This window comes from Gordionus sp. m RMFG-2023, chromosome 2 (assembly GCF_954871325.1).
Source record: "Gordionus sp. m RMFG-2023 chromosome 2, tfGorSpeb1-WG-v2, whole genome shotgun sequence".
Classification (NCBI taxonomy): domain Eukaryota; kingdom Metazoa; phylum Nematomorpha; class Gordioida; order Chordodea; family Parachordodidae; genus Gordionus; species Gordionus sp. m RMFG-2023.
The window spans coordinates 49998318-50025683 of NC_088776.1; the positions used below are offsets into that span (position 1 = coordinate 49998318).

A 27366-nucleotide genomic window follows, 5' to 3' on the forward strand; every position below is an offset into this window, starting at 1 on the left:
ATTTTTTAAATTTTATCTTAACAAAATTTTAATTATAAAAGTAAAATAACTAGATTATTTGATTTCTCTTATAATGGATGAAATTATATTGAAATCAAAATAGAAGACAATTAAAATATTTTTAGTTTTCATACTTCATAATTTTAAATAAGACTTATAATATATTGTTAAAATATTCGTACAAAAAGATAAAGATTTTTTCTGCATATATTTTGATACATCATAGATATTCAGGATAAGTTAACAAATTGGATTAATAACTAAAAAGAATTCAAACACTTCTTGCATTTAAATAAAATTAATTGCAATAAATGAAGTACCTTTTTTTCTAAATCTATTCAGATTTATAAAATATTTTTAATCAACTATACAATATGTAAAAAAATATAAAGTATATACAAATGAAGATAAAAAGAGTGTGGCAAGTGTATTTGACCTGGTCAAATACTGTCATATACTCTATGTTATTGGTGAATAAATAAATATATATTGATTTAATTAACTAATATGTATTTAAAGCATATTTATCAATCTAATTTATTTAATTTTTTTAATATATTTGTATCATCAAGGCATCGATTTAATTATAATTTTATATTAAAATATAAAATTTTCATAATAAAATATTAGAATTTCAATTTGAAATATATAAAAAAAGAATCTTTCTCATTATTAATTTGATTGGATTTAAATATTTAAATAAATATAATAATTTTACTTAAGCATGGTATAAGAAAATTACTAATTGCCAATTTATATTACATTATGTACAATTATTCAAACAAGTTGGGCATCATCAATAAAATGTAATGAGCAAATACAAATATGCTAAAAAGCTCTGAAAGAAGCTATTGAAGAAGTTGGATGTTTCTCCGATAGAAATTGCCAATAATATATTCAATGATATTTTGGACAAAAATTTTATCATTTTAAACTATTCATTAACATTTAGCTATCTTATTGACCTTGGTTCACTTAAAAAACGACTTGCTTAATTTAGAAAACACATATACAATCATGTCCATGATTTTATAATTTACCCTAAAGAAAAAATATTATACACGCTGGATTTCACTTTCCATTTCGCTTTTATGTTATTAAATTTATAAGTAGGTATATAGCAATAAGGCACCCAAATCATGATCACACTGCACTGCTTATTATTTATAGGATCCCCAATATAAGGGGAGCATTTATTTGAGTTTAATCAAGCATATGACATAATACAAACATTAATCGTTTTATAAATTGATAATTATCAAAATATTTTAAGTGATATCATAAATTTCAGAAGTAAAAGTGGCGATATATTTAATAGGCAAAATATGTGGAAACCAGTAACTTCATAAAGAACAATCAGATTTCGGGCTCAAGTTGTTGAAATGAGTTTTGTTCACCTTGAATATTAAGAGAAGTGTCTAAGAAATCCGATTGAAGATCTCGACAACTAGAAGATTGGTAGGAGTATATCATATTGATTAAAAAATGTTAAAGAAAATGATAAGATTGAATATAAATTAGAACAAGGTCATCGAGAGCGAAACATTAATCATAGAATTTAGAAAAATGTAATTTAATATATATAATTTTTTTTTACTAAAATATAAATAATATTGTCTTAAAAAATATTTAAATTTGACCATATTTGACCGTATTTGACCGTATTTGACCGGTCAATTGACTGAATCTTATTGGACCTGTCAAATGCACAACCCTGATTTAAAGGGAATGTCTATATTAGTGTGTTAAAAGGCCCGATTTAGGTCAATTTTTAAAAATGACCTGATTAAGATTTTAACCAAAATAATATTTAAAAAGCCATGAAATTGGTCAAATAGAGGTCTTGATCTCTGCCATCTATGAGAAATTTATCAAGGCATACATAATATTATTTTGGTTAAAATCTTAATCTATTTAAAAATCAACCCAAATCGGGCTTTTTAACAACTTTGTCTATATTTTCTAGATAAATATTAAAATAGTATTTATCATATAAAAGGTTTAATGATAAAACTTAATGTGTTTAAAAAAACGTATATAATAAATATTAAAAAGGAAATTTGTTTTAGGTGCATGGCCACATGGAACTGGATCAAGAAAGGAAAATCAAGTGAATGCCACAAGAGATCAAACTAAAGGGATAAATATCATTTAGGAATTCATTAAGGGTATAACGATATTTAGATTTATTAAATTTAAAAAAACATACCTTTATACATAAACATGCCAAATGTCAAAATTACTAGGCAAGTTTGATATAGGTTTAGCAATGTGCATAAGCTAATAGACATAAAAACAACTATGCAAAACGTTTGCTTAACTATTTAAAGCGTCAGGGTCTAATTTCGGGAATATTAGGTGTGGGTAGATTTGTAGGACAGGCTAGGTCATACCTAACCAGGCCTATATCCGTGCCTAAAAATAAAATAAATGTGATGAACAGGTTTTATGGGAATTAATAATCCTTATCAAAGTGTGAATCCAGGGAATGTTAACTTAACTAATTCAAGTGTAGGTAATGAAAGTATTGAAAGAGTGGACGTGGCAAATACAACTAGGTTAGATTTACATTCCAGTTGTGAGAACAAAATATTGATAAGATGAAAGTAATAAGAGTGATAGTAAATAGAGGTCGACCTCTAAAACAAAGTATATTAATAAAAGAATCTAATGATTTATGAGATAATTAGTTTTTATTTTATGTAGTTTATTTATACAGCTTTTCTTATTATTTAAATGGCTGATGCTAGACTTATGTTCATATTTATAATGTCCATTATGGTTTTGTTGAGCCAATAAATCTTGTAAACACAATATTCTTGTTTTTATATATAGGAAGCCAACTAAGAGCTTTATAAGCCAAGTCTTGTTCGGATATTTTTATTATATGTGTAAAAAACAAACGAATTTTTTTTTCTAGTAAAATCCTAACCGGAGTTTGCTTAGATATTATCCATAGACCATCATTAGATATCACTCTAGGATAAATGTAGCCACCAATAAGTCTCAGACATCTATCTACATAACCTGAAGTTATATAGCTAGTGTTTTGTTGAAGTCCCAAATATCGCTCCCGTATAGAAGAATGGGAATGATTATTAATAAATATTTGAAACCTACTTTTCACCTATATTTATCTAGTATTCCAAAGTTTGAATATTTGTAAAACACAGCTTTCACATGCTTTAGTCTTATTTCAAGCTCATTCTTTATATGGTCTTTATTTTCCAGATTTACCCCGGGCTAATTGAATTTACTAATTTTATTCCTCACGAACCCATCATATGATTAGAATCCATTTCTATAACTGTTTCACTCATGTTTATGGTAGGCTTCCTACTATATGATTTTAGTATACCCAATATGTTTGAGGTTTCTTTCATGAATTTAGATGATTTCTACATCATCTGCGTAGGAAATTATACGATGCTTCAAGTATAAGTCGTTAAGGGAGGATAAGTTTAAGAGATTGAAAGCTCCAAGTATATCAGCAATAATTTTGTTCACAATTATATTAAATAGAATCGAAACATTTTTTTACATTTTATTAATCACATGTTTTCGATTATAGAAATAGCTGCCCAAAGCTTTCAATACAATTTTAATCTATCCTCTTCAACTCACACGTAAAATCGAATTTAGACAATGCAAACTTGGTAAATCTGGCATTGATCAATAATGCATAACGCTATTCTCTCATATCGTTTTCTTTCATATTATATAACCTTTCTTTTGCTTTTTATCAATAATGGATATGCGTATCTTCCTGGTCTTTTCCCAGTTGACTATTGTGAAGTTGGAAAGGAGATTGATAAATGCAAGGTTATATTTACCTATAATTATTGCATAGAATGTTTTTTAAGGAATATTAATTAAAGTTTAAATTAACTATATAATAATAATCTGACTATCCTTTTCATTTTGATTTTTAAATAGTGAAAATGCATAACTATTATTTAGCTACATCAATTTATATTATGCAAATTGTTTACTAATAAAATAAATTTAAAATTATCATGATTTATGGTAATTAATTAAATAATTATGTATTTGATATTATATATAATATTGGATATATTTAAATATGCATTTATCTAATCTTACAAGCTATGATACCATATTTTAATAATTATTTATATTTTTAAAGTCACATAATTTAATTTTTTTAAAAAATGTTGAATTTTATATATGTTTAAAGCTTTGAATTTAGGGATTTATGAATGAAATTTTTATGTCATTTTATTTATTGGACATCTTTATTCATATTAAAGAGGAATACCTTCATATTTGTATTTAAATATTTTATAAATATAAATAAAAATTTATAACATGTGATGTGTTTTATCCATTGTTAGATTGTAATTTTTATTAAGATTTGAAGCTTATAATTAAACCTCTATTGCATAATAATATAAATAAAATCATTCTTTTAAAAGCTTATGTAAGTCCAGGAATGGCTGAATGGCCTATTGTTTAAGAGCATTGGATTTTTTTATTAAATATTATTTGTATTTATTCTATCATTGATGGATAATACTTGTTTGTGGATATCTTTAAAAAAAAATTTGATTTCATCTTGAAAGATTTATTATGCATATAAAAATTACAAAATTTACTTATAAAATATTTTTCGAAAGATTTTGGCATTTTTAGGTAAAATTTAATCAAATATCTCTGTTCTTTAAAAAATTTAATCTTAATGGGTAAATCCATGACAATTCGACTGAATTAACTTGATCTTTGGACAACCATGATGAAACTTGGCATGAAGGTTAGTATATTTTATACAAATTTAAATAATGTTCTATCTCAAATATCCAAGTTATGTACCTTCAAAGTTCGATTAGAACCTGTTAATCTTATAATGAATCTCTAATTACTCAAAATAATTTGGTCTAAAACAACAAATTATTTATCATTTTGTAGCCCTCGAAATTCCCCTTAAGAAAAAATTCCCCTTAAGAAAATGCAAAAATTATGTATTGTATTCTGGTAAATAAAACAAAATTATTCTGAGAAGAGCCTAATTTGTAACGATAAAACTCACCAAAAATGTTTATTGCCAATATATTTAAGTAAAAATATTAATGGAGAAATTGAGGATTTGAATTATTTAATTTTTTATAATTTAGGAATAAAGCAAACAATTATATAGAGCATTTAAAACGATTAACCTCATCAAATATGTTTATTATCAATATATTTAATTATTTAAATAAAATATTAATGGAAAAAATTAGAATTTAAATTATTTAGCTTTATGAATAAAAGGATTAATTATAGAGGGCGCTATTGTTAAAAATATTTATAATAATTTTTTTTATTGGGGAACAAAATTTTTTTAAAGAAATTTCTAGTAAATATAATAATTTTATAGAAATATTAATGGTTTGTTATAATATAAAATAAAATGAATATTTTTATTTAAAAAATACATTATAATTACCTTTCAAGATCGCGCCCTCTATAATTGATTTATTCATTCGTAAAATTAAGAAAAAACTAAATGAAATTCAAATCTTTATTTTCTCCATTAATGTTTTTAAAATATTTAAAAATATTGACAATAAACATATTTCATGAGTATCATCTTTTTAAATGGGGCACTTTTCAAAATTTTTACTGGAATTAACAATATTGTGGCTATTTTTAAGATTATTTTTGCATTTATTAAGGAGAATTTTAAGGGCTATAAGATATATAATTTTTATTTTGCCAAAAATATTTTGAGCATTTTGAAAAAGGCTCTCAACAAACTTTAAAGGCCCATAACTCTGGATATATTTGAGCTAGAACATTAAAATTTTAATTTGTATAAAATTACAATCTATTTCTATACATAAAGTTTCATCCATTTTTAAAATGGTCGCACGAATCACTGGGTGATTTGTCTTGAAATATCCGGAATATTTTACAAAAACCATGAAATAAGCCCTTTTTGGATAAAAAAAAATCAATAATCATACCAAAGCATTATTTTTAAATATTATGATTTTCAAAAAGTTATAAAAGTTTTGGAACAATTTTTGGATGCAGACCTTAACAAATAATTTGTTAGTCAAAAATTAGAGCAAAAATTGGAATTAGTTATATATTGTTATAACAAAAAAATAATTGAACACCTTGACCTCCGGCAAACTGAAAAGTCTAATGGCCCTCTTGAGAAAAATGACCAAATTTGCAAAATTATTTAAGTTAATAATTGTACCTCAGTAGTTTTATCATAAGTTTACACTTAACAAACTAGGGATTCATTCTTGCTTTGTTGTGATACAAGTATTTTGCATTAAATTTATTAACATGACGATGGTGAGGATAGATAACCTAGAGTTTAGGAAACAGACTCGTTGAAAATCTAAAAACTAGAATCCCGCTTTGAAATTTACAAAAACCACAATTCAAACTGATTTTAACTAGGGATGTACCGATATTTTTATCGGATCGGGCCGATATTTCACCTATTTTTAAATATCGGTTACCAGCCAGTATTATAAAATTTACCGATCCGATCCGATATAAAATGGCGTCTTTAACTAAAATAAAATGTTATAAATTTTTTAAAAAAGGTTATATCTAAAATCATTTATTTTAATAAATAAAATCGAAATCCATATTTTTTTAATAATAATTAATTAATAAACATTCTGCCATATTGTTATTTTTTTGCGCATTCTGTTTATAAAAGTGTGCGATAATCTCTTCAGAATCTGCTTTTAGTGAAGCTGGTGATATTGACATCGCCGCAGGCTGATTTCTGTTAAATTGGAAATTTTGGTATTTCTAAAAAGAAATCTTCGATATATTAATGTTAAATAGTATTTTAAATATATATTCAAATTTCATAATATATTTGTTTATTACTTATTATGTATATAGATTAATGTTGTTACTTATTATATAAAAGTGATTTAACAATAAAAATATTTTATATACTTTTAGAATAGCAATAGAATTGAATATAAACTATAACTGATCATTATAATATATTTAAATGACATAAGTTATGGTATAATTAAATTATAGATGTTATACTAATAAAAAGTATATTGCAAATTAAAACCATTGGTATATTTACAGAATACAAAATTAGTTATGATATCGGATCGGTAATCGGCCGATATCAGGAATATCGGATCGGCCTCCAAAAAGTGATATCGGTACATCCCTAGTTTTAACCAAGTACAACTAATTTATATCTGTTGAGAATTTTGGGTGAATTTTTTTTAGAGGATTTAATGTTTAATGCTTATTATTAATAAGGGTGTTTATTACCAAAATCTTCAAGAACTAGAACTGTAACCTCTTTAAAAATAATTATGAACCTGAATATGATCCACCTTTTTAAAAAAAATATAATAACGAGAATCATAACTCTTTTTAGCCTGGGTTATAAGCTGAGGTTTTTTTATGATTGGCTTTTTAGATACCCCCCCCCTTCATATCACTAGTTACGATGGGTTAGAAGTATGGAATGGACCCATAAGCAAAAGTCGCCTGACAATTAGTTTAAAGTTGTTGTATCTGCCTGTCCTAATTTAATTGTTGGTTTAAAGGCTATTTATTTTAGCTATTATCTTAAGCTTGCTCCAGATGTCTGCAGTTGACCATGGATTGCCTAGGCTCCGAAAAGAAGGTCTGCGGGTCCAGAAGAAATGATAAGAGCTTTCGAATTACCTATATTTATTTATCATATAGCCTTGCTGGTTTTCAGAACCGGATTGCCTATCCTTTTTATTATCTTTCGCCATATTGTTCTTTTAAAATTACATTATTTTTTAAACTAGTATTTAAGCATTTTTCAAAAAAAAAGAATCATCAATTGTATTAAATCGTTAATACCTTAATTTATATCGATTTAACGAGAAAAAAATGTATTTAAATTTTATCGAATAAAAAGACCAATCACCCTAAAGACAAATACTAAACAATATTAAAAACTCCTCCTCCCTATATATACATCTAGGAGGGGTTAGGTGAAGTATAAAATTCTCATAAATTGATGAATGAAAGAATGTAGTTATTTATTCATTGCTTGTCGTTTGTTGGTAATATATCTAGAAATTTATTCATAGCATCGTTTATTGTAAAAATTGACATTTGACTCCTTCCATAATTTGATAGGTTTTCATTAAGGTTGATGTTGTCACTTGTCTAGTTTGTAATAACCTTGATCCTTAAGTTGAACTTTGCAAAAAAGGCCTTTTAAAAATCAGGAATTGTAGGAAAGGTTTAAAACTATTAGGGTATTGGAATGCATTTGAAGTCAATGTTCATGAGAAAACAGAGGTTGAATTTAATATAGACTGAGAATATACCAATTCAAATCTTGAGAATGAGAATGGTATATTCAAGTCTCACGGCGCCACATTTGCTTCAGCAGTCTAGGGTCCTCCTTGGGAAATATTACTCCTACGCAAACCTGTCTAGGATCTATGGGTCTGGAAGAAATCATAACACCCTTTCCTTTACCTCCATTTGTGTGTGTCATGTGGCTTTGCTGGATAGAACCAGACTAACTGTTCTTTTTGTTATCCTTCCCCATATTTGACTTAAACCTTATTTAAATTATTTTAGTATTATTTAATTTATTTCAAAAAGATAATATAAATTATATTAGATGTTAGTATCTTAATTTTCATATTAAAATAATATGATAATATATAGATTTAACTAAAAGAAAATATACTTAACTTTTATCCAATTAAAAAATCAATACCCTTAAGGTCAAAAATAATTAAATAGATAATTTATTACATTTGTGATATTTTAAACAATTTGAGCTTACCCAGACAATTCCCCTCATATAATTTTACCTGACGGCTGTTTAAAAAAGAGTTTCCATTTAAAAAATTTTAAAAAGAGCATTTTCGTTTCCGCTTAAATTTATTGTAGTTTAATATTTTATATTTCATAAAACCCATTTTGGCCCTCAAGTTCCCACTTGTTATGGCACTGGCCGTGACAATGGAAACGATTTCATTCATATTATTTCTATAGAAAGTCTTACACTCAATTGTTTTACAAATTTTCTTTCTCTTTAAAATTTTAAAGGGTGAATAACTTTTCATTTTATAATATTTTCCTGCGAAAAATTATTATATATATTTTTTTTCGACGATACATTGATCCTTTTTTTTGTCACGAGTCTTTTAATATCTTAAATTTTTTTAATAATTAATTTCATATTTCTATGCTTGCATACTAGGAAAGACCGCATAAAAACTTGTATTTTTGAGCTCATCCTGGTAATCCGGCCATTTGTATAATTAATTAGTTTCATACCTCATTTGCTTTTCATGTAGTCCAGAATGGAGCTCTATTTTTTAGAGGATCGGGGTCGTCTTAAATTATTATTTAATAGCAGCACTGCCCGAAGTGGCACGCTAAAATTTTTATAAAGGTTTTCCAGCCTTACCCGAAAAGATTAGCAAAAGTAAAAAGGCATAAATCATTTAAAATATAAATTTTGACAGGCGGCGCAGCCAAAAGAAAGTTGAATATCCTTATTTTAAAAAATAAATTGATTAAATTTTTTTTAAATAACGGTTTTTTGGTCGAAAGCGGCTTATTATAGTGAACCTTTTTCTGATGCTTATTAGGTCAAGCTACTGCATCCGATCTTGATTATTAAAAAAACAGACCCCTATAGGATTCTAATCCAGATTTTTCGTATTTCACAAACATTTTAGAAATCGTTTGGTCTATCGTATTCCCCCCCCCCTACGGACGTAAAATAAATACATAGGATACTAAGGTTTAAATTATTCGATTCATTTCGAACGAACACCATCAAATCGGATAACTAACTACCAAGTTTATGGAAATGATAGCAAATAATCATTTACCTTAGCATATTAATACCGGATTTCTTATTAAATCAACCCCCCCCCCCTTTTATGATCAAGTAGGAATTTTTCTCAAATCTTCAAGAAAAAAAAACATAGTTAGGCTTGACTTGAAATAGTCACAATTTTTTTTAAAATAAGGGTTATAGGGGCAAGAGATCGTTTTGAATACCATTAAAAAATCATTTCGTCTCAAAACTTTTTCAGCTCAGACAAAGAGTTTATAGGCTTGACGAACTTTAATGAAATCATACATCGCTCAACATATTCATTATTCTTAAAAAACGAATTGAATATCTGGCTTAAAGTTTTCAAAAATCACCATATTTCAATTTGTTGGCATTCCCTAAAAATCTCACGTCTTATAATATGTGTTTAACGATTAACCATATCGACCTTCCACTTATTTTCTTTTAATCGCAAAAATATAATATTATAAATCTTTATGGTCAAATACATTCAACCTGATAATCATATCAATTTTTTTTTTGAAAAAAAAATCTTTCGGCAGTAAAATTAATGATTACTTTTAATTATTTATTTTTTTTAATTGGTTACCATTTAGCAGTACTTTTTTTTCTTCTTCGAGTAATGAGTTTTCGAAAAGAAATATAGATACACAAATTTACACAATATTTTTGACGTGTTTCGTATTTTATCGAAATTAGACTAGGTAAATATTTTTTTTTATAAGTTACTCGAGTCAGGAAAATTATTTCTTAAATTGTCATAATATCTATTAGGTATTGTATATATGTCTGACATCATTTTCGTTTTATTCCTCCTTCTATGTATTCATTAAACCATGAATGTTAATTTATTATTTTACTTTTTAAAAGAAAGTAAGGAGTGCGTAAGGTTGTTTTCCGAAAAGATAATATTCCCGGCTGGTAGGTTTTGGGAAATGTTTTAATTTCGAGCATATGGAACATTTCTCGTTCAAATAATATGTAGTAAATATATTTATTCCCTTATTTTATCGATAAATTAATCTTGTATATTAATGAACTCGGGATCATAGTTTCAAATAAATGTTGTTGGACGGTCGACCCTGCATTACAATGTTACGTTGACTATAAACTCAGACTCCTTATAGAGTTGGTTGTAATGGTATCCCTTTAAAGTTTTATTAGTATATTCATTATTTTCTTTGTGAAATGCTAACCTTATAAAGCTTGTTCAGGCAATGATAAGCCGGTTATTTCATCGATAATAGATTTATTTGGCCTTCAATGGAGAAATTTATATGTGATCGAAGAGATTATCATTGTTCGGCTATAAAAATTCCTAGGGCTATGCCGTTCCACACTTTTTTCATCTATCTGATATTTTCCAATATCCATACTAAATTGATTTCCATTTACCATACATCTTTTAACCAATGTCACAAAAAAATTTTATTAAAAAAAAATTAACTGTAAACTATGGGCAAAACAAGAAATACTTTGAAATTTACATTTTAACGAGGGAGCCCATTGAATCATTCTAAAGTTTAAAATCTTGCAAAAACAAATGAATTTATCCGATTTTTAGAAAATTTTATGTTAAATGTCACTAAGATTAATCTCTATTTATATTTTTAAAAATCGATAAAAACAACTAAAAAAAGTGTTGTTTTTTTGTTCAATAGATATCCTAATATAATTAATTTCTAATATTATTGTATTTATTATGATACTTATTTAATAATAAAAAAATTTAAAATGTATATTATTTATGCAAAATTTTTAAAAAAATCTTATTGATGGTTCTAATTTTACACATTGTTTGCAAATGAAATCAAATAATTCATATTCATACGATTCGTCAAATATTTGTTTCCATTCGAAAATTAAATATTTTCAAAAATGAAAAAATGGATTATTATTAAAATTTTAAAGTGATTTCTAGATGTGGAAAAAAGTAAGAGAACAGAAAATTTCGACAAAGAAATGTTAAATAATTAAAAATAATTTCGAATATTTACAAATTATATACGAATATTCGATCATAATAGATAAAAAGTTATTCGACTGATAATATATTTTCCGTATTCGTCCTTAATTTTCGAATCTAATATTTTATATGTATTTTTAAGATACGAATCGAATAAAATTGAATAACGAATAATTCATTTTAGGTTATAATACATGTCATTTACTGTTTAAATATTTTCTTTACCAATAAAAATTAAAAAATATTGCGTAGGACGTGGAATCTTTACATGTATCGATATCATATAAAAACATTTTAAATATAATTAGAACAATTAATTACATATTTTTATTCTATAAAAGATATTTTTTGGTTTTTTTAGGTATTTTTGTCAATTTTTATCATAGAGGCAGATACTTGGTATTCCATTTTTTTCCCATCCAGATATAGATTGATCTTAGTTAAATTTTCTTTAAATTTTATTAAAATCGGAGAAACTCATTATTTCTTCATAAGAATTTTAAACTTAGAATCGGATTAAATGAAGGAAAGTATGCATATTATCTTGATATTAGTTATTATTTATAATTCTATAGTTTTTTTAGTAAATCTTTATTTGAATAACGATCAATTTTCGCGCTTTCTTTGACCTTTGATATCTCCAAAAATATAAGAGCTACGAAGTTAAAAAACGATGAACACTTATTTATTTACTTGTTCCTTAGTCAGTATACAAAACTTCACTCAAATCCTAAAAATTCACGCGAAAGTTATGTTTTTTTTATTGATTTAACATGGAATAAACCCAACCCGCCTACTCTTTCTTTAAATATAAAAAAAAAATTTCACATTACAAATAAATTGAAATGTTCCTTTTTATCATTATTAGAGAATTTATATAAAATAAAATATTTGACAAATAAATATCGACTTGATCATAAAAAAAAATTTGATCACAAAATGAATATATTTCTATTGGAAATGAAATTCAATCTTAAAATGATAAAAGAAATTCTTAAAAGATTACCTTTTTGGTCTTTTAAGCGTGTAGATTTATAGTTTTTAAGATTGAATATTTTTTTTTGATATCTTAATAACCTTTGTCTTCGCTAGCAATTAAAAATTCGCGAATTTTGTTACCCTCATCAATAAAAATTTTTTTTACAAAATTTGCCTATTCACGCATTTTTTTTTAAAATTGCCCGCGAAAGAAAAAAATTATAGATTTGAATGATTAAATAAATTATATATTTTTTAGTCTGAAATACCTGTATTCGTCAACATTTTAGACTCGGAAAAGACGGTCATTCCCTACGAATACCACAGGTGATTATATTAAATTTATATAACGATTTTTAAGCAATGAAAAGAGTATTCTAGTTGTGTATAATAAGTCTAATTTGAAAAGAATCCATTTCATAGAGGAGCGGGGGCAGGTTAAACTTTAAATCGAAAAGGATTTACTGGCTGGTCGGGCCTTGCATAGCAGAACAAATTGTACAAAATTATTTTACGATTGGCTGGGCCCGAGAAACCCGAAAAATTTTCACGGGGCTAGTTTAATCACGAGAATATACTTAATGGGCAAAATGATGCAATTGAATCATGTCAATGGTATCTCTTGCTCGTGATTATCTATTTTTTTTATATATGCTACGAAACGAAGAAAGAAAAGCATGAATATTATTTTGACTTCTATAAAATGTCTTATAACACCACGAGACAAAAAAATCACCAAGTTTACATTTTATTTTTTTTACATTTTTAGATTCGATTTTTGTTTATCCGACGAGAGCAAATCCCCGTCAGAAAATCTAGGGCAAATATTTTTGGGGGATAGAATCAGGCCGTCGCCCTACGAAGTTATTTCTTTATTTTTATAAACGAAAGGAATAAAACAAATTTAGGAAAGATAGTTTTAAAAAGAAGTCTATTATAATATTTTTTAAAAAACGATGAATTGACAATTTATCACAAGTAATTGTTTTTAAAGCAAGATTTTACATTTTTTTTATTTACCATTATCAATTAATTTGAGACACATTTTTCTTTCTTTATTTGAGCAAATATATATCATCAATTTGCTTGCAGGAATATTGGCCCACGTGAGCCTATTGTCAATATTTGTCGCAGTTGTTTTAAAAGATTACATTTTTTTTTTGAAATTTTTTTTAAAAATAATTATACAAAATTCAGGTATACTTTCTGAAAGACTTGCCCATAAAGACGGTATGCACCAAAAAGTATTCTTCCAGTAAACCCCAGGATGTAAACCGAGCTAATTTTCTCAAAATGGGAATCAAGCTGGATTATCAGCAGCACTGGTTTTGATTTGTGATATATATATTTTTTGGCACATCCCGATCTCCATTTATTTATATACTAATGTCAAAAAACTTAAAATTTACATTATAACTATTAGGGGTGTACGGATGCCAATTTTTGGAGGTCGATCCGATATTGCCGATATTAATTTGATATCCCATTTTGTATTCTTCAAAATTAATCGTTTTAATTTTTATTGAATACATCTATTACCATTTAATAGTATAACATTATTTAACTATACCATAACATAAGCCATTTAAATATATTATAATGATCAGTTATAGTTTATATTCATGATTCTAAAAGTTTATAAAATATTTTTATTGTCCCTTATTTATATTATTACATTAATCTATTTACATAAGTAATAAACAAATATATTATGAAATTTGAAATGAATTTTTGACGCCATTTTATTGGATAAAAAAAATTTATAATATCGATCGATAACTGATATTTTAAAAAGGATGAATCAGCCGATACCCGATATTTTAAGGAAGATAGGTCCGATCCGATAAAAATATCTGTACATCCCTAATAATTATTAAAACAATTAGTTTATTTTACTGGTAATATAATTAAAATATTAGTGGAAAAATATATTATACTATTAAAATTTTTTTGCTGAACTATGTACTTACCTATTAATTTATACTGGTAAATTTAATAAAAACCCTAGCAATTTTGTTATTATACTGAGAAAATATTTTTAAGAATATTGGCAAATTTCGGATAAAATACTGGAGAAATAAATAATAGCTCCATAAATATAGAAGGGGGTTTAGCCCGGCGATATAAGTCCATTATATTGTAAATCATGGGTAAGGCCGAAATGCCGAATGATAGACGTTTTACTCTAGATGGGGCCTTCATAAAATTAAAGAAAATAAGAAACAGAATTAATAGGATAGGAAAAGTTAAACTTAATTGCATAAGTTTTTTGTCAACCGGGAATCTCTTATACTTCCAATTCTAAAATTCAACAACTCTATGTTATGTATCAATTATAAAACTACTATAAACCCCTAGGGTAATAAACGACAGTTATCATGCTCCTCGTATTGAAGGCATACACAAATTTCATCCGAAAAATTCTGTAACAACATTCATAACTCATTTAGGCCCATACAAAAACGCCTACCATTTGGCATATAAGTTTGACCCATGATTTTGCAAAAAAGTATTTATCGCTGGGCTAAAGTAAACCAAATATCGTTGTTCATTAAGTTCCTAAATTATTTAAAAAATTGCTCGGTTTTTATATAAATCTCTCTCTCAACGGGATACTTGACGTGGATATTTTATTAAAAGTTTTGCCGATTTTTCCCACTATAAATTAAACGCGAATATGAACATATTTCCATGTTAGGATCATAGATAACCTGCCCTTTTTGTGGTGCTACGTGGCGAAAAACGTTGAATATTGTTCCAGGAGTTTTCCCATAGGATTTTACACCGGAGAAGCCATGGATAAAGAAGAAATATCACAAAAGTTTAACATAAACGTAAGCAACCCATCTCACAATTTTTACTTCTTAATATTTGAATATCTTCTTTAGGTTGTATAATTAGATAATAAATATCATTTTTGAAACTATGAATATACCATATCGTAATGGCCTCTTCAATTCTTTTGTGAAATAATAAATGAAGAATGATTTTTTTTTTCGATTTGTGGATATTTTTGTTTCGCTGATAATTCTCATTTATAGTCTTAAAAGTAAAACGAAACATAAGATTTTTATATAATATATTATAAATTGGAAAATAGGAACCTGGAAAAAAATAATTAGTGTTTCCGATTCCCTTCTAAAAAATAAGTTTTCCGGTTTCGGAAGGAGCCATTCTTTTAAGTCATATTTTTTTTATTCTTTCATTAACACTAGATTTAGACTGGATTCATAGTGGAATCCGATCTCACGATTTAACAGCTGATCGATTTTTTAAACTCTGTTTATGTGATCAATTTTTTTTAATTAATATTTAATTTTATTTTTTAATTCTGTTCGTGATAATTAATATTATAATTATGGAGTTTTAATTAAGAAAAATTGACCTCATTACAAGATTTTTAAATTCGATCAGCTATTAAATCTTGTCGGATCGGATCCCACTATGAATCCACCCTTAGGTGATTTCTTAACACTAACCTAGATCCTCCCATTATCAATACGGGAATTTTAAAAAAAATTATTTAGCCGGATAGCCTGAAGCCTAATACGTATTACATGTTCAATTACCTCAAAATAATTGTCACCTACAATCCTATCAACGATTATTCCAATAGCAAACGTGGCAGGATCATCAGCGCTAAAATCATCCCTTTCAGGTTTTATTTTCTTTTCTTACTTTTAATTTATCTATTTTTTTTTAATATTATTTTGTAAAAATCGTTTGGTATAAAAATCGAATATTATATTTATTGGTGTTTTTTTTCCCATCGCTTGCGTAATTTTTTATTATTTATTTTATAGATATTTTCGAGTTTTTAAAATAATTAATCTGATTCATAATAAATTTATAAATGATGTTCTTTTTTAAATGTTAATATATATATTTTTTTTAAATGGCTGATAAAATTACTATTATAAACCATGAATAATAGGATACATGGAGTCGTGAATTGATAAGAAATTTATAAGTCAATGTTTTGGCGGATATATAAATATTCTTTAGGATCCTCAGTAAGATAGGGTATTTTTCTTCCTACCTCCCCACCCCTTATTAATAGAGCTATGTGCTGTAAATTACACAAAATCCACTGTATTTTGTGCATTTTTATATACTTCGCCGCGAATTCTTGCTAACTGTGAATGCAGGGGCAGGAATGAATATGCATCGTGGCCGAAGTTTCCGAGGGTTAAATATAATTCTCATTTGTAGCCCGAGGGCCGGTCATTTTTATAAATTAACATACATTTTCGTAAATTGTGCATCGTTTTATTACTAATTAACTACATCTATAATTAATCTACTTTTCCTACAATTTTAGGATTAGTATTTACTTGAACGGGGGGGGGGGGGCTAGGAGCAAATTGCCTCCATATTATTTTCTAAGAGGTCGGTCATTAAATCGATAGGGGGTGATTTAATATCAAATCGACCAACTATTTGGCCAATCTTTTTTTAGTTATATATATCAAAGACCTGCCTGATTTTTTTAAAATATATTATATTTAATTTTTATAGCCAATAATGACCTAATAAAATATTAGGTGTTCAAATAGGCGGCCAGGTTCGGGGATTTTTAAAAAAAATATTTCAGGCCCTGCCCGGGAATATTTAAAAAATATTAAAATGCAGCCCAGCCCGTGTACTCAAGCGGTTAATGATGCTTACTACCAAGTGAATGTATGGAAATATTCTAAATACCAACCTAATTTGCTAATTACCGACCAAAATTTATTAAAATGTAATAAGATCCTTATTATTTAATATATTAATACGGAATCACGTGGTCGAGTCCGGCCTCCTTTATCCCCCCAAGGATGGAACCACCAAGTTAGAATAAGAAAAAAAACATGATCATTCCTGGGATACGAACCCGGGACCATGGGATAAGTAAACCAAGCTCTTGCCTACTAGGCCATAGAGGCTTTCCAAAAATCACGATTTTTCAAATATATATTATAAATATATTTGGTAGTGCCTATCCAAATGAAAAATGAACAAAATTCAAATTTGATTGATGGTACCTTAAGGTACCAAGCATCATTAACCTACTCAAGCCGAGGTCTCTGTTTATTGAAAAATTTATTAACATTTTATAATGCTCTACCTCAAGTGGCCCAGCGTTATGGGCTCTCTAAATCCAATACAAGCACTATCTTGGTTTTAGAATCTCAAATTACTCAATTAATATTTGGTCTTGATGCATAAATTATATATCTTTTTTTGCCTTAAAATCCTCTAAGAAAATATTTTTTAAAAAAAATTCTTATGTCGATGTGTTTGTTTTCTATAAGGCAAAATGAGTTATTTTGAGCTAACTCCACTTTGGGATGTTTTGCCGAATATGCTTATTTTATTTGTTTAAGTAAGAATTAAAATGGAGGAGATAGGAATTTAAAAATTATTTTGTTTTTCCTAATTTTGGGAACGAAAAACTAAATCTAGAGAGGGTTATTAAAAATAATTTTAATAAAATTTGGTATCTTATCTTATAAATAATCATTAAATATAATGTTAAAACATAAAATATATATAATTATTATAAAAAAAATTTATCGCAATTCAATTTTGTAAACACCTATTACAAACAATTTCCCATGGCTGTCTATTATATTTACTCCTTATATGTTTGAACGACGATTATCTATCATTTTGACGCTATTATTAAAAATAACCATAATTTATAGGCATTTGAATAAAACAGCGTTTATTGGAAACCTTTTAAACTTCTTTTTCGAGCCTCTTCAATTTTTTGTTATCAATATAATTCCTTGTAAAGATAGGGCCAAATATATTATTTTTAAATCCTGTAACCCTGCTTGGAAAGTATTTAATTAAATCCGGGCCCGATTTGTCTTAAAATATCTACCTCTGCAGGTCGTTCTATTTAACTGTACTTGCTATTGCATAATAATTATGTATAAAAAATATTTTAAAAGATAGCATCTATATTTGATTTTTTTATTCCAAATATGGCAAAGGAAATAATTTTTATTTCTTCCATTCTAATTCTTAATTAAATATTTAAATATATTGGGAATATACATATCTGATGAGTTTCATCGGTTTCAAATGGAATTAATAAAAAATTGCTCATTTTTGTTTTACTAGGAATACCTAGACAGTGAAGAAGTTTTTAAAAATATTTTTATTATTTCTTAAGAAAACTCTTAAGGGCTACAAGATTTATAATTTGGATTAAATATTTATCGAGTAATTTGATCTTAATAAACTGAAATTATATCTGAATAGGAGTTTGACCTATAACTCCGTATTCATAAGTTGGACTCTATATAATCATCATACAAAGTTTCATTCGTTTTTAAAAAGGTAGTTAAAAATCTCGTTTTTTTGGTCTATTTAATATTTGGAAAGGGGGTGAAGGGAGACAAATCTCCTAAGCCAATGACGCTGAGACCCATTAATAAAATATAAGAGTAATTAATTATAAAGTGATTCGCCACCTGAATTATCAATTCAGTGCAATTAAATGTTACATTGCCTGATTGATACCATCCAAATTATTTTTACGTAGATGCTGTCTCTTACTTTCCTTACGTTTTTATAAAATTAAATATCCCGAATTTCATCGTGTTTCCCATTGGTCATATGTTAGAGGCCCGCCCGGAAAGGGTTGGTTCATATAATAGCACAAAATTATTCAAGGCCGATTCATGTTCCTAAAATTAAAATTCCACCGATTCTTCTATCGAGAAAACCTTCGACTTTTCTATAATTTTTGTGTAAATTAGCTTCAAGGATCCCAATGCCATGCTCAAGGGCGGAGATGTCGTAGTTGAACCCCTGATAATACCGGAAAAACTTGTAGGAGATTTTGAGATTCCTTATAGCTATTCCGTCAATTTTGAGGTTTCACATTTTTAATTTATTTTTGTGTCGTTTAATAATTTTACCATATTCTTGATTTGTGACCGATTTTTTTTAAACATCTTCTCTTATTTGCGAGATTCAATGTACATATTTTTGAAATAGGAAATCGATAAATTCTATACATTTTTTAATTATATCTATCTTTGCATAATAGAAACATTATAGGTATCGAATACTGAAGAATTAATGTTTTATATACTTCAGTCCCCTCATCAACCATATGTCAATATTTAATTTTGAAATTTGTGATCTTATAGGTTAATGACAAAATCAAATGGTCTTCCCGGTGGGATTATGTAATGTATGCCATGCCACAAGCTAATATACAATGGTTCAGGTAATCATTCTTTAAAATTTTATTTTTGTGATGTTTGGTACAAATATTTTTATCTTTATTTTATACACATGAACGAGTTATAAGTATTATCAATTTATAATATTGTTTTTTTTTGTCTTCTTTGACATTTTTTTTTATTATTGTTTATAATGTCAATATACAAAACGTTTTCCGAGGCATGTTTTTCGCAATATTTTTTACTTTCAAACAACGAGCGATTTTTCTACATCTGATTTTTATACATTACAAAATATTTTAATAAATAATTTTTGCAAAAGAGTACTATATCTCCAAAAATGGGACCAATGTTACTTCAAAGCTAATATAATATTAACTTATTAAAATATAAACAACATACAGGACTAAATTATTTCCAAATAGCCTATACAAGCAGAACAAACTGAATATTAAGAGGGATAAGTTAGAGAAAGATAAAACTTTATTCTTAAATAGATTATTTGTATTCATGTCTTCAATATTGAATTAAGAGATGCATTTAAGATAAATATGGGTGCAGATAGCAAATCTATTGATGCTACTATAACTTATAAAGAATTAAAATTATATTATATTAAATGGTATCCACATTACTGTGTAATAAATAATTCAAGATTTTTATTTCTAAATATGTAATTGTTTATAATATATTTAAAAAAGTGTATTAAATTTCTATAAAAATTTATACAAAATGTAAAAAATATTTCAATAACAACATATCTGTCAATAAAGCTAAGGTTTGTAATTGTTCTAAGATATTCTAGGATAAATGTCATATCTGATCTGCTATATTCATTTTTATAATAATGATTATGGATAGTTATCTAGTAAATCTATTATCATTATTTCCTATCATAGATATAAAGGTGTTACTTAACAAGATTTACATTTACCTTTTAGCATATAAAATCCACAATTCATCCAATACTTAATTTGGATAGGTTTGTTTCAAATGGTTTAAAATTATTGCATATTATAATATTTAAAAAAGAAATTGTTTACTTCAATCGTATTAGCGCCATTTAATCGTTAAAAATATCAAACTATTTGATATTAAAAATAAAGCAAAATCGTATGCATCAAAAAAAACATTGTGTTTGGAAGAACACATCTATTAACTGTATTTGTTTTTTCTCGCTTTTAAAAAAAAACGTCGTGTTTGGAAGTGGCCTGAGAAAGTGAAAAAGAAACTTTACTTTGTTCGTTTTAAAATATAATAAAGATTGATTCTAGAGTAAATAAATCCTGATAAAAATAAAGATACCACAGATCCCACATTTCTTCGGTTTTTATTTTAAACTAGGATTATATAGATTCAGGGTTCCGAAGTCCTTTTAAATGCGTTTTAGCTATCATAATTATTGGCATAAAAAAAATTGAATATAATTACTTTTGAATTTGGAGGGTGCGCCATTGGTATTGTATTGATAGCATTTTCAACTTAAATCATTAAATTCCGTGTGTCTATCAATTTAGGGTTTGAGCATCCTTGCATCCGTCGCTATATACTTTCTAGAAATTAAGAAAATATTTTTAATAAAAATATAATTTTTTAATTTTATAGTTAATTTTAAAATTATAATATACTCGTTTGATAAAATAATATGCCCATATATTCATATAGTTCAATAATCCTTGAATATTAATGTTTCCTCAAAATTTTTGATGTCTAATGTAAATTAAATTCTGTTACCTTATTTACTCCATATGTGTGTAAGTTAGCTAAGAATTTAATGCTATGTCGAGACTTCTCCAATTTCCAATTCGATGATATACTATTGATCATTTTTAGTATCTGGTTCCTAGAGGAATGTTAAAAACGTGTTATAAAATAAGTTATAACTAGTAAACCTAATGAATAATCATGATTATTGCATTCTAGAAATAAAAAATCTTGATCTAGTTGGATTTTTTAAAATTTAATTAATGAGTGATCTTATCACTCATTATTACTGCACATATCAGAGGCTGTACGAAAGAAAGCAAATAGAAATTCGGAACAGAAAATAGAATCTAAAAAAATCAATGCAGTTTCTTAGAATTTTTTAGATTCCTATTAGTTGTATTATTTTTTAGATTAAATTAAACATATTTTAAAAAATAATTCATTTGTTTAAAAAAAACTTGGAATTATTTTGTTGGAATTAATAACAATCTAAATTCACGGTTCCAGTTTCCGATAACTACACTTATCTTTTTTTTTAAAGTTTAATAACATACAACATTCTCTTTTAATAAAAATTAAGCATAATGAATGCTTTAGTGATCATTCTATTCCTTTCTGGCATGGTTGGTATGATTCTATTGCGAACCCTGAGACGAGACATTGCCAGATACAACCAGATAGACGCCGTAAGTTTTTTCATTAAGTCGATTATTATGAAATGAGCGGGAAGCTAGAATATTTCGAATTTAAATATCGACAATATTCAAATGCAAGCATTTATAGATTTTTTGCTGATTAAAAATATAAAGGAAGATGTTCAGGAAGAATATGGATGGAAGTTGGTACACGGGGACGTTTTTAGACCTCCTAAGAGAGGAATTTTATTATCGGTATTCCTTGGATCCGGCACTCAAATCATGCTAATGGCCCTTATCACATTGAGTAAAATAAATATATTTCTTCTTTCTTTGCTCATGTAATATATCTCACAAACCATTCTATGTTATTCCATTATTACTTCAAATGGAATATTAAAAATATGTGCCTTAATTTATTTTTTCTAAAATTATTTACTATACTAAATTAAATATTTTCAATATATACAGTATTCGCTTGCTTGGGTTTTTTATCTCCCGCCAACCGTGGTGCCCTTATGACTTGCGCGCTCGTCCTTTACGTTTGTCTTGGGACTCCGGCAGGTTATGTTTCGGCCCGAATCTACAAATCCTTTCACGGTTATAACTGGAAAACTAACATCCTGTTGACGGGGTGCTTGTGTCCGGGGTAAGACGGAAAGTTAATTTTAATCTAAAATCTGGCCTTTGCGTCTTTTTTAAAATTAACCATTATCTATTTCATAAATATGAACTACTTAGCATTACTAACTTATTTGAAAATATTGTACTCTCCGTCTGATAGATTAGTTCTTGTTAGTTAATGCACATCTCGACTATGTTCATTTTCCTCCCATATAATTTTTCTTGCGTTTTTTTTTCAATATCGAATTTATACAATGCTTCTAGACATATGACTATTATAAATATCGAAATACATTATTCTTTTTCTTTGTAATTACAGCATAGTGTTTGCCGTATTTTTCGCCCTAAACTTGTTGCTCTGGACAAAGGGAAGTTCCGCGGCCGTGCCTTTCACCTCGCTTCTAGCCTTACTGGCTATGTGGTTCGGCATATCACTGCCTTTAACTTTTATTGGTGCCTACTTTGGCTACAAGAAAAAGGTAATCAAGGTTTGGGGAAATTTTTTTTCCTCTGAGTCATACATTTCGATATCCTTAAACTTAAAATCGAAAGGATGTATGGAAACATAGCCACAAATTAATATAGTTTAAAAATAATTAATAATCTTTAAAATTTGTTTATAAATTATAAGTATAGGATCTGGACCTGGCTCGGATCTTCCTTATTTGGATCCTTTCAACTCTATTAAAATAGCTGATTTTTTTTAAGATATACTATATTAAATGTCGTAATATTTATTTAAAAAATGAGGATTTATAAAAAAAAATACTTGCATTTTATCCCAAAAAAAGAAAGTGCATCTTTTTTTTATAAATCCGAGAATTAATTCTTTATTTTATATAATTTATCTTATTATTTTTAAAAAAATAAATTTATTATTGTTTTGAAAATTAATGATGGATAAATCCCTAATACCATCATATATTTATTGTATTGTTGAAGATATACTAATATATTTTAATTGAATTTATTATATATTCTACGTAGAAGAGTTAATAAATTTTTTTATAGATCCAACACTGGACTCGGCCAGGTAGAAGAAATTGGATTCAGTTAGTTTGTTAAATGGCTCGATTTTTAAAAAGGCTAACTCGAGATTTTGGCCAAAAAAAATATTACGCAATCCTAGAGATTTTCTCATAAATGGCAGAAAGATTTGGACATCTATTCGCGAAATCTCGGGGGGGGGGGGATATTGTTTGGATAAAATCATGATTTCGCTCATTTAAAAAAGTGCTCAAATCTATCCATTTAACACCATCTCATCCAATGCACCTCTAATTGAGTGATTTATTATGAAATTTATAAAAAAAATAATGAAAATGTTATAATACGTGGAATAGGGTTTTGATATTTAAAAATAAGACAAAAATTCTGTGTTTTGTTTTTGATTCAAGAAAAAAAAATTGTTTTTAGTCCGAGCCTTGGTGTACAACAAAATACTATTTAAATGGCGCCGTTTTCTCTGGCGTTCGATTATCGTTAATGAATATATTTTTAAATGTTAGGCATTGGAACATCCGGTTAGAACAAATCAAATACCCAGACAGATCCCTGACCAAACATTCTACACAACACCAATCCCCAGCATTATTATGGGCGGTATTTTGCCTTTCGGCTGCATCTTTATTCAACTTTTCTTCATCCTTAACAGCCTATGGTATGATAAATAAAATATGCACACGATTATAGGGTGAAAGTAAGAAAGTTATAATAAATAGTAACTTATTACATTGTAACTTATTTTAAAATAAATCTTAAAAAATATACTTTTGTTGATTGTAAATAATAGAATTTCTTTTGTTTAGGGCCAATCAAATGTATTACATGTTTGGATTTTTGTTCATAGTGTTCATCATACTTATCATAACATGCTCCGAAACTAGCATTCTTCTCTGTTATTTCCACCTATGTTCCGAGGTAATTAAATAAAATTAGTTCAAATGTTGTTAAAAATAAAAACCACTTTTTATTTTATAAAGATATATTTTTTATTATATAAATTTAAATAATAAGCATTCATTTTTGTAGTCGCCTTATAATCAATCATTTTTTTTATTTCCTTCTTCTCATTAAACGTTAAAATATGAGCGTCATGTTTCATTGGCATTAGAATCGCTATTTGAAATAACACACATATTAATGTGTTTTAAAAAAATTCACAGGATTACAGATGGTGGTGGAGGGCATTCTTTACTAGCGGTAGTACATCTTTCTATTTTTTCGCTTATTGCATCAATTACTTCTTCAGGACATTGGCTATCAAGGGTTTGGCCAGCACTTTTCTCTATTTTGGGTACACGCTCATCCTTACCTTCATGTTCTTTTTGTTGACAGGTAAAGATATTTTTTATACCAATCTATGCAATTTGCAGTAAGAAAAAGAAGGAAAAAAATGTAACTATTTTTGCTTAATCCATTTATATTGCGCCTTTTTTAATTTGAATTTTTATCATTTCTTTTTTTAAGGGTTTTAAACAAAATGAGTCAATAAGAATAAGACTCGGGTAATTATGTTAATCAATAGAAATCAAAGTGTCTATATATTGTTAAATTTGGATTGATTATGAGCAAAAATATAATTATAAAGGTCGTGGGGAAAAAATAGTTCTTGATTTTATTTTTAATTAAAGTTTTAAGCAATAAGAGTGGTCCAATATAAATGGAGTGAAGTGCTCTACTATACATTATTATTTAAAAATAATTCATTTTAAAAAAAAATACTGACTACTTTAAATATTATACAAAATCAAAAAAACAAGGCACTATCGGATTTTTTGCTTGCTACTGGTTTATCTCCAAGATATACAGCGTCGTGAAGGTAGATTAAATGACCGAACATAACAACTTTTTTTTATAAAAAATATTTATCTTGCTATAATATTCTTTATATCGCATATTACATTCTCGTAGTCTTGAGACATATTATAACCATTTCCTAATCTTCGAAAAAGTGATAAAAAAATATATAAACCTTTTTTTATTTTTGGGGAGAAATATTTGTATATATGTTTTAATGATTTTTATCACTTATTAATTTGTATAGTATATAAAACAAAAATTTTATAACACAATTATTTAATTTCTAAATATATATATATATCATACTTATATATATTCGATTAAATTGTATTCGTTTTTATGTGCATTAATAATATTATCCTTTATTATTACTATTAATGTCTTGATCGTTATATTTTTTTACCAACAGATAATTTATAGACTTTATTCAATAAATATTGTTAGCAACCAAATTAGAGATTATGGCATGTGCTCAAAATAAGGAATAAAATTAAATATTTGTTATTGGATATATATAGTGCTTTAAACATTTCTAATAAAATTAAACGCGTTCAACGTTCATTGGTAAAAATCGAATGTGTTCACTTTCAGCTTCAAAAAAGGAAACTCGTCCACGTTCCTTCAAAACTTTATGAATAAATTTTTTTAAGAAAATTTAATATAAGTAAATACCCGTGTTGTTAAAGTAGCGTGCTACTATAGTGCGCTAATTTTTTCAGGAGCGGTAGCTTTAGCGTGCTACTTTTAAAAAATGATAGCGGTCGCTCGTTACTTTTAAGTTTATATAAAAATTATTTTTATTATTTCTAAAATCATAATCATTTTATTTAATTTTGAAATTTATATTTAAAAATCTGCAATATAAATTTAGTTTTCAAAATTATTTTAATGTAGACATTGGAGATTGATATTAAAAATAATATATGTATACATCATATCGACAAACTAATTTCCCTGGAAGATGATGATAACGTGGAATTTCCTTTACCTAAATTCGCAAAATATTTTAATATCGATAAAAAAATTAACATAGAATATAAATTACATTGTAAGATGTGTCGGAAGGTTTTAAGAAACATTTAAAAGTAATATAAGCCCAATCTTTAAAATAAAATTTAAATCAAAGCTGTATCTATAATCGTTAGATAAGTCTATGTAACGTTGGTTTTCTGGCCCAGTCCAAAAACATGGTGTTTCATCAACTAGCCATAAGATATTATTCAAGAATTATATTGCATAAATTAAAAATTATAATAATTAATATTAAAATTTCATTTTAAAACTATTTAATGATATTTTTATAAATTATCTGGATGTTAAACATGCTTAAAATTAACGACTCATCTATTAATGAATTTCAACAAATCATGCTAAAAAATAATTTCAGTCCTTTCACCTTTTAACCAATTTTAAGAGAAATTGGTTCAATAAATAAAAAGTTAAAGGGTTGTGGCCTATCAAGTTGGCAAACATGGCCATCCACTTATCCCTACATAATTTTATTCTATTACTAATACATTTTAGACTCACCCTAACCAGATCAAAAACGCCACTATCATAGATGATTTTTTTGAAATAAATAATATTGAAAATCGTTTCAAATGAATATAAATTTAATACTGCATTGCGTGCTAGTGTTGAACGATTATATAGTCA

General features: G+C 26.7%; 1 protein-coding gene across 2 annotated transcripts; it reads left to right on the plus strand.

Moving 5' to 3' along the window:
- Nucleotides 1-3613: 3613 nt before the first annotated feature.
- On the plus strand, nt 3614-25919 carry LOC135925216 (transmembrane 9 superfamily member 2-like). 2 transcript variants are annotated; one of them, XM_065460439.1, is made up of 16 exons: nt 3614-3822; nt 13018-13085; nt 13528-13621; nt 13956-14083; nt 15457-15592; nt 16286-16416; nt 19511-19628; nt 19907-19986; nt 22230-22335; nt 22459-22591; nt 22756-22933; nt 23228-23387; nt 24417-24568; nt 24717-24828; nt 25074-25245; nt 25671-25919. In XM_065460439.1, the coding sequence occupies exons 1-16, from the start codon at nt 3679-3681 to the stop codon at nt 25736-25738; spliced, it is 1980 nt and encodes a 659-aa protein (XP_065316511.1). In that variant the 5' UTR covers nt 3614-3678; the 3' UTR covers nt 25739-25919. The 2 variants fall into 2 exon arrangements, with proteins under 2 accessions (XP_065316511.1, XP_065316512.1); XM_065460440.1 differs by lacking the exon at nt 3614-3822 and adding an exon at nt 4711-4771.
- Nucleotides 25920-27366: the final 1447 nt, after the last annotated feature.

Excerpts from the sequence above, each read along its gene's own strand:
- LOC135925216 (XM_065460439.1), top strand. The coding sequence starts at position 3,679 with ATGCATAACGCTATTCTCTCATATCGTTTTCTTTCATATTATATAACC. Across the intron at positions 3,823-13,017 it reads AGGAGATTGATAAATGCAAG|TCTGAAATACCTGTATTCGT; the intron begins GTTATATTTACC and ends TATATTTTTTAG. Across the intron at positions 24,569-24,716 it reads TTCATCCTTAACAGCCTATG|GGCCAATCAAATGTATTACA; the intron begins GTATGATAAATA and ends TCTTTTGTTTAG.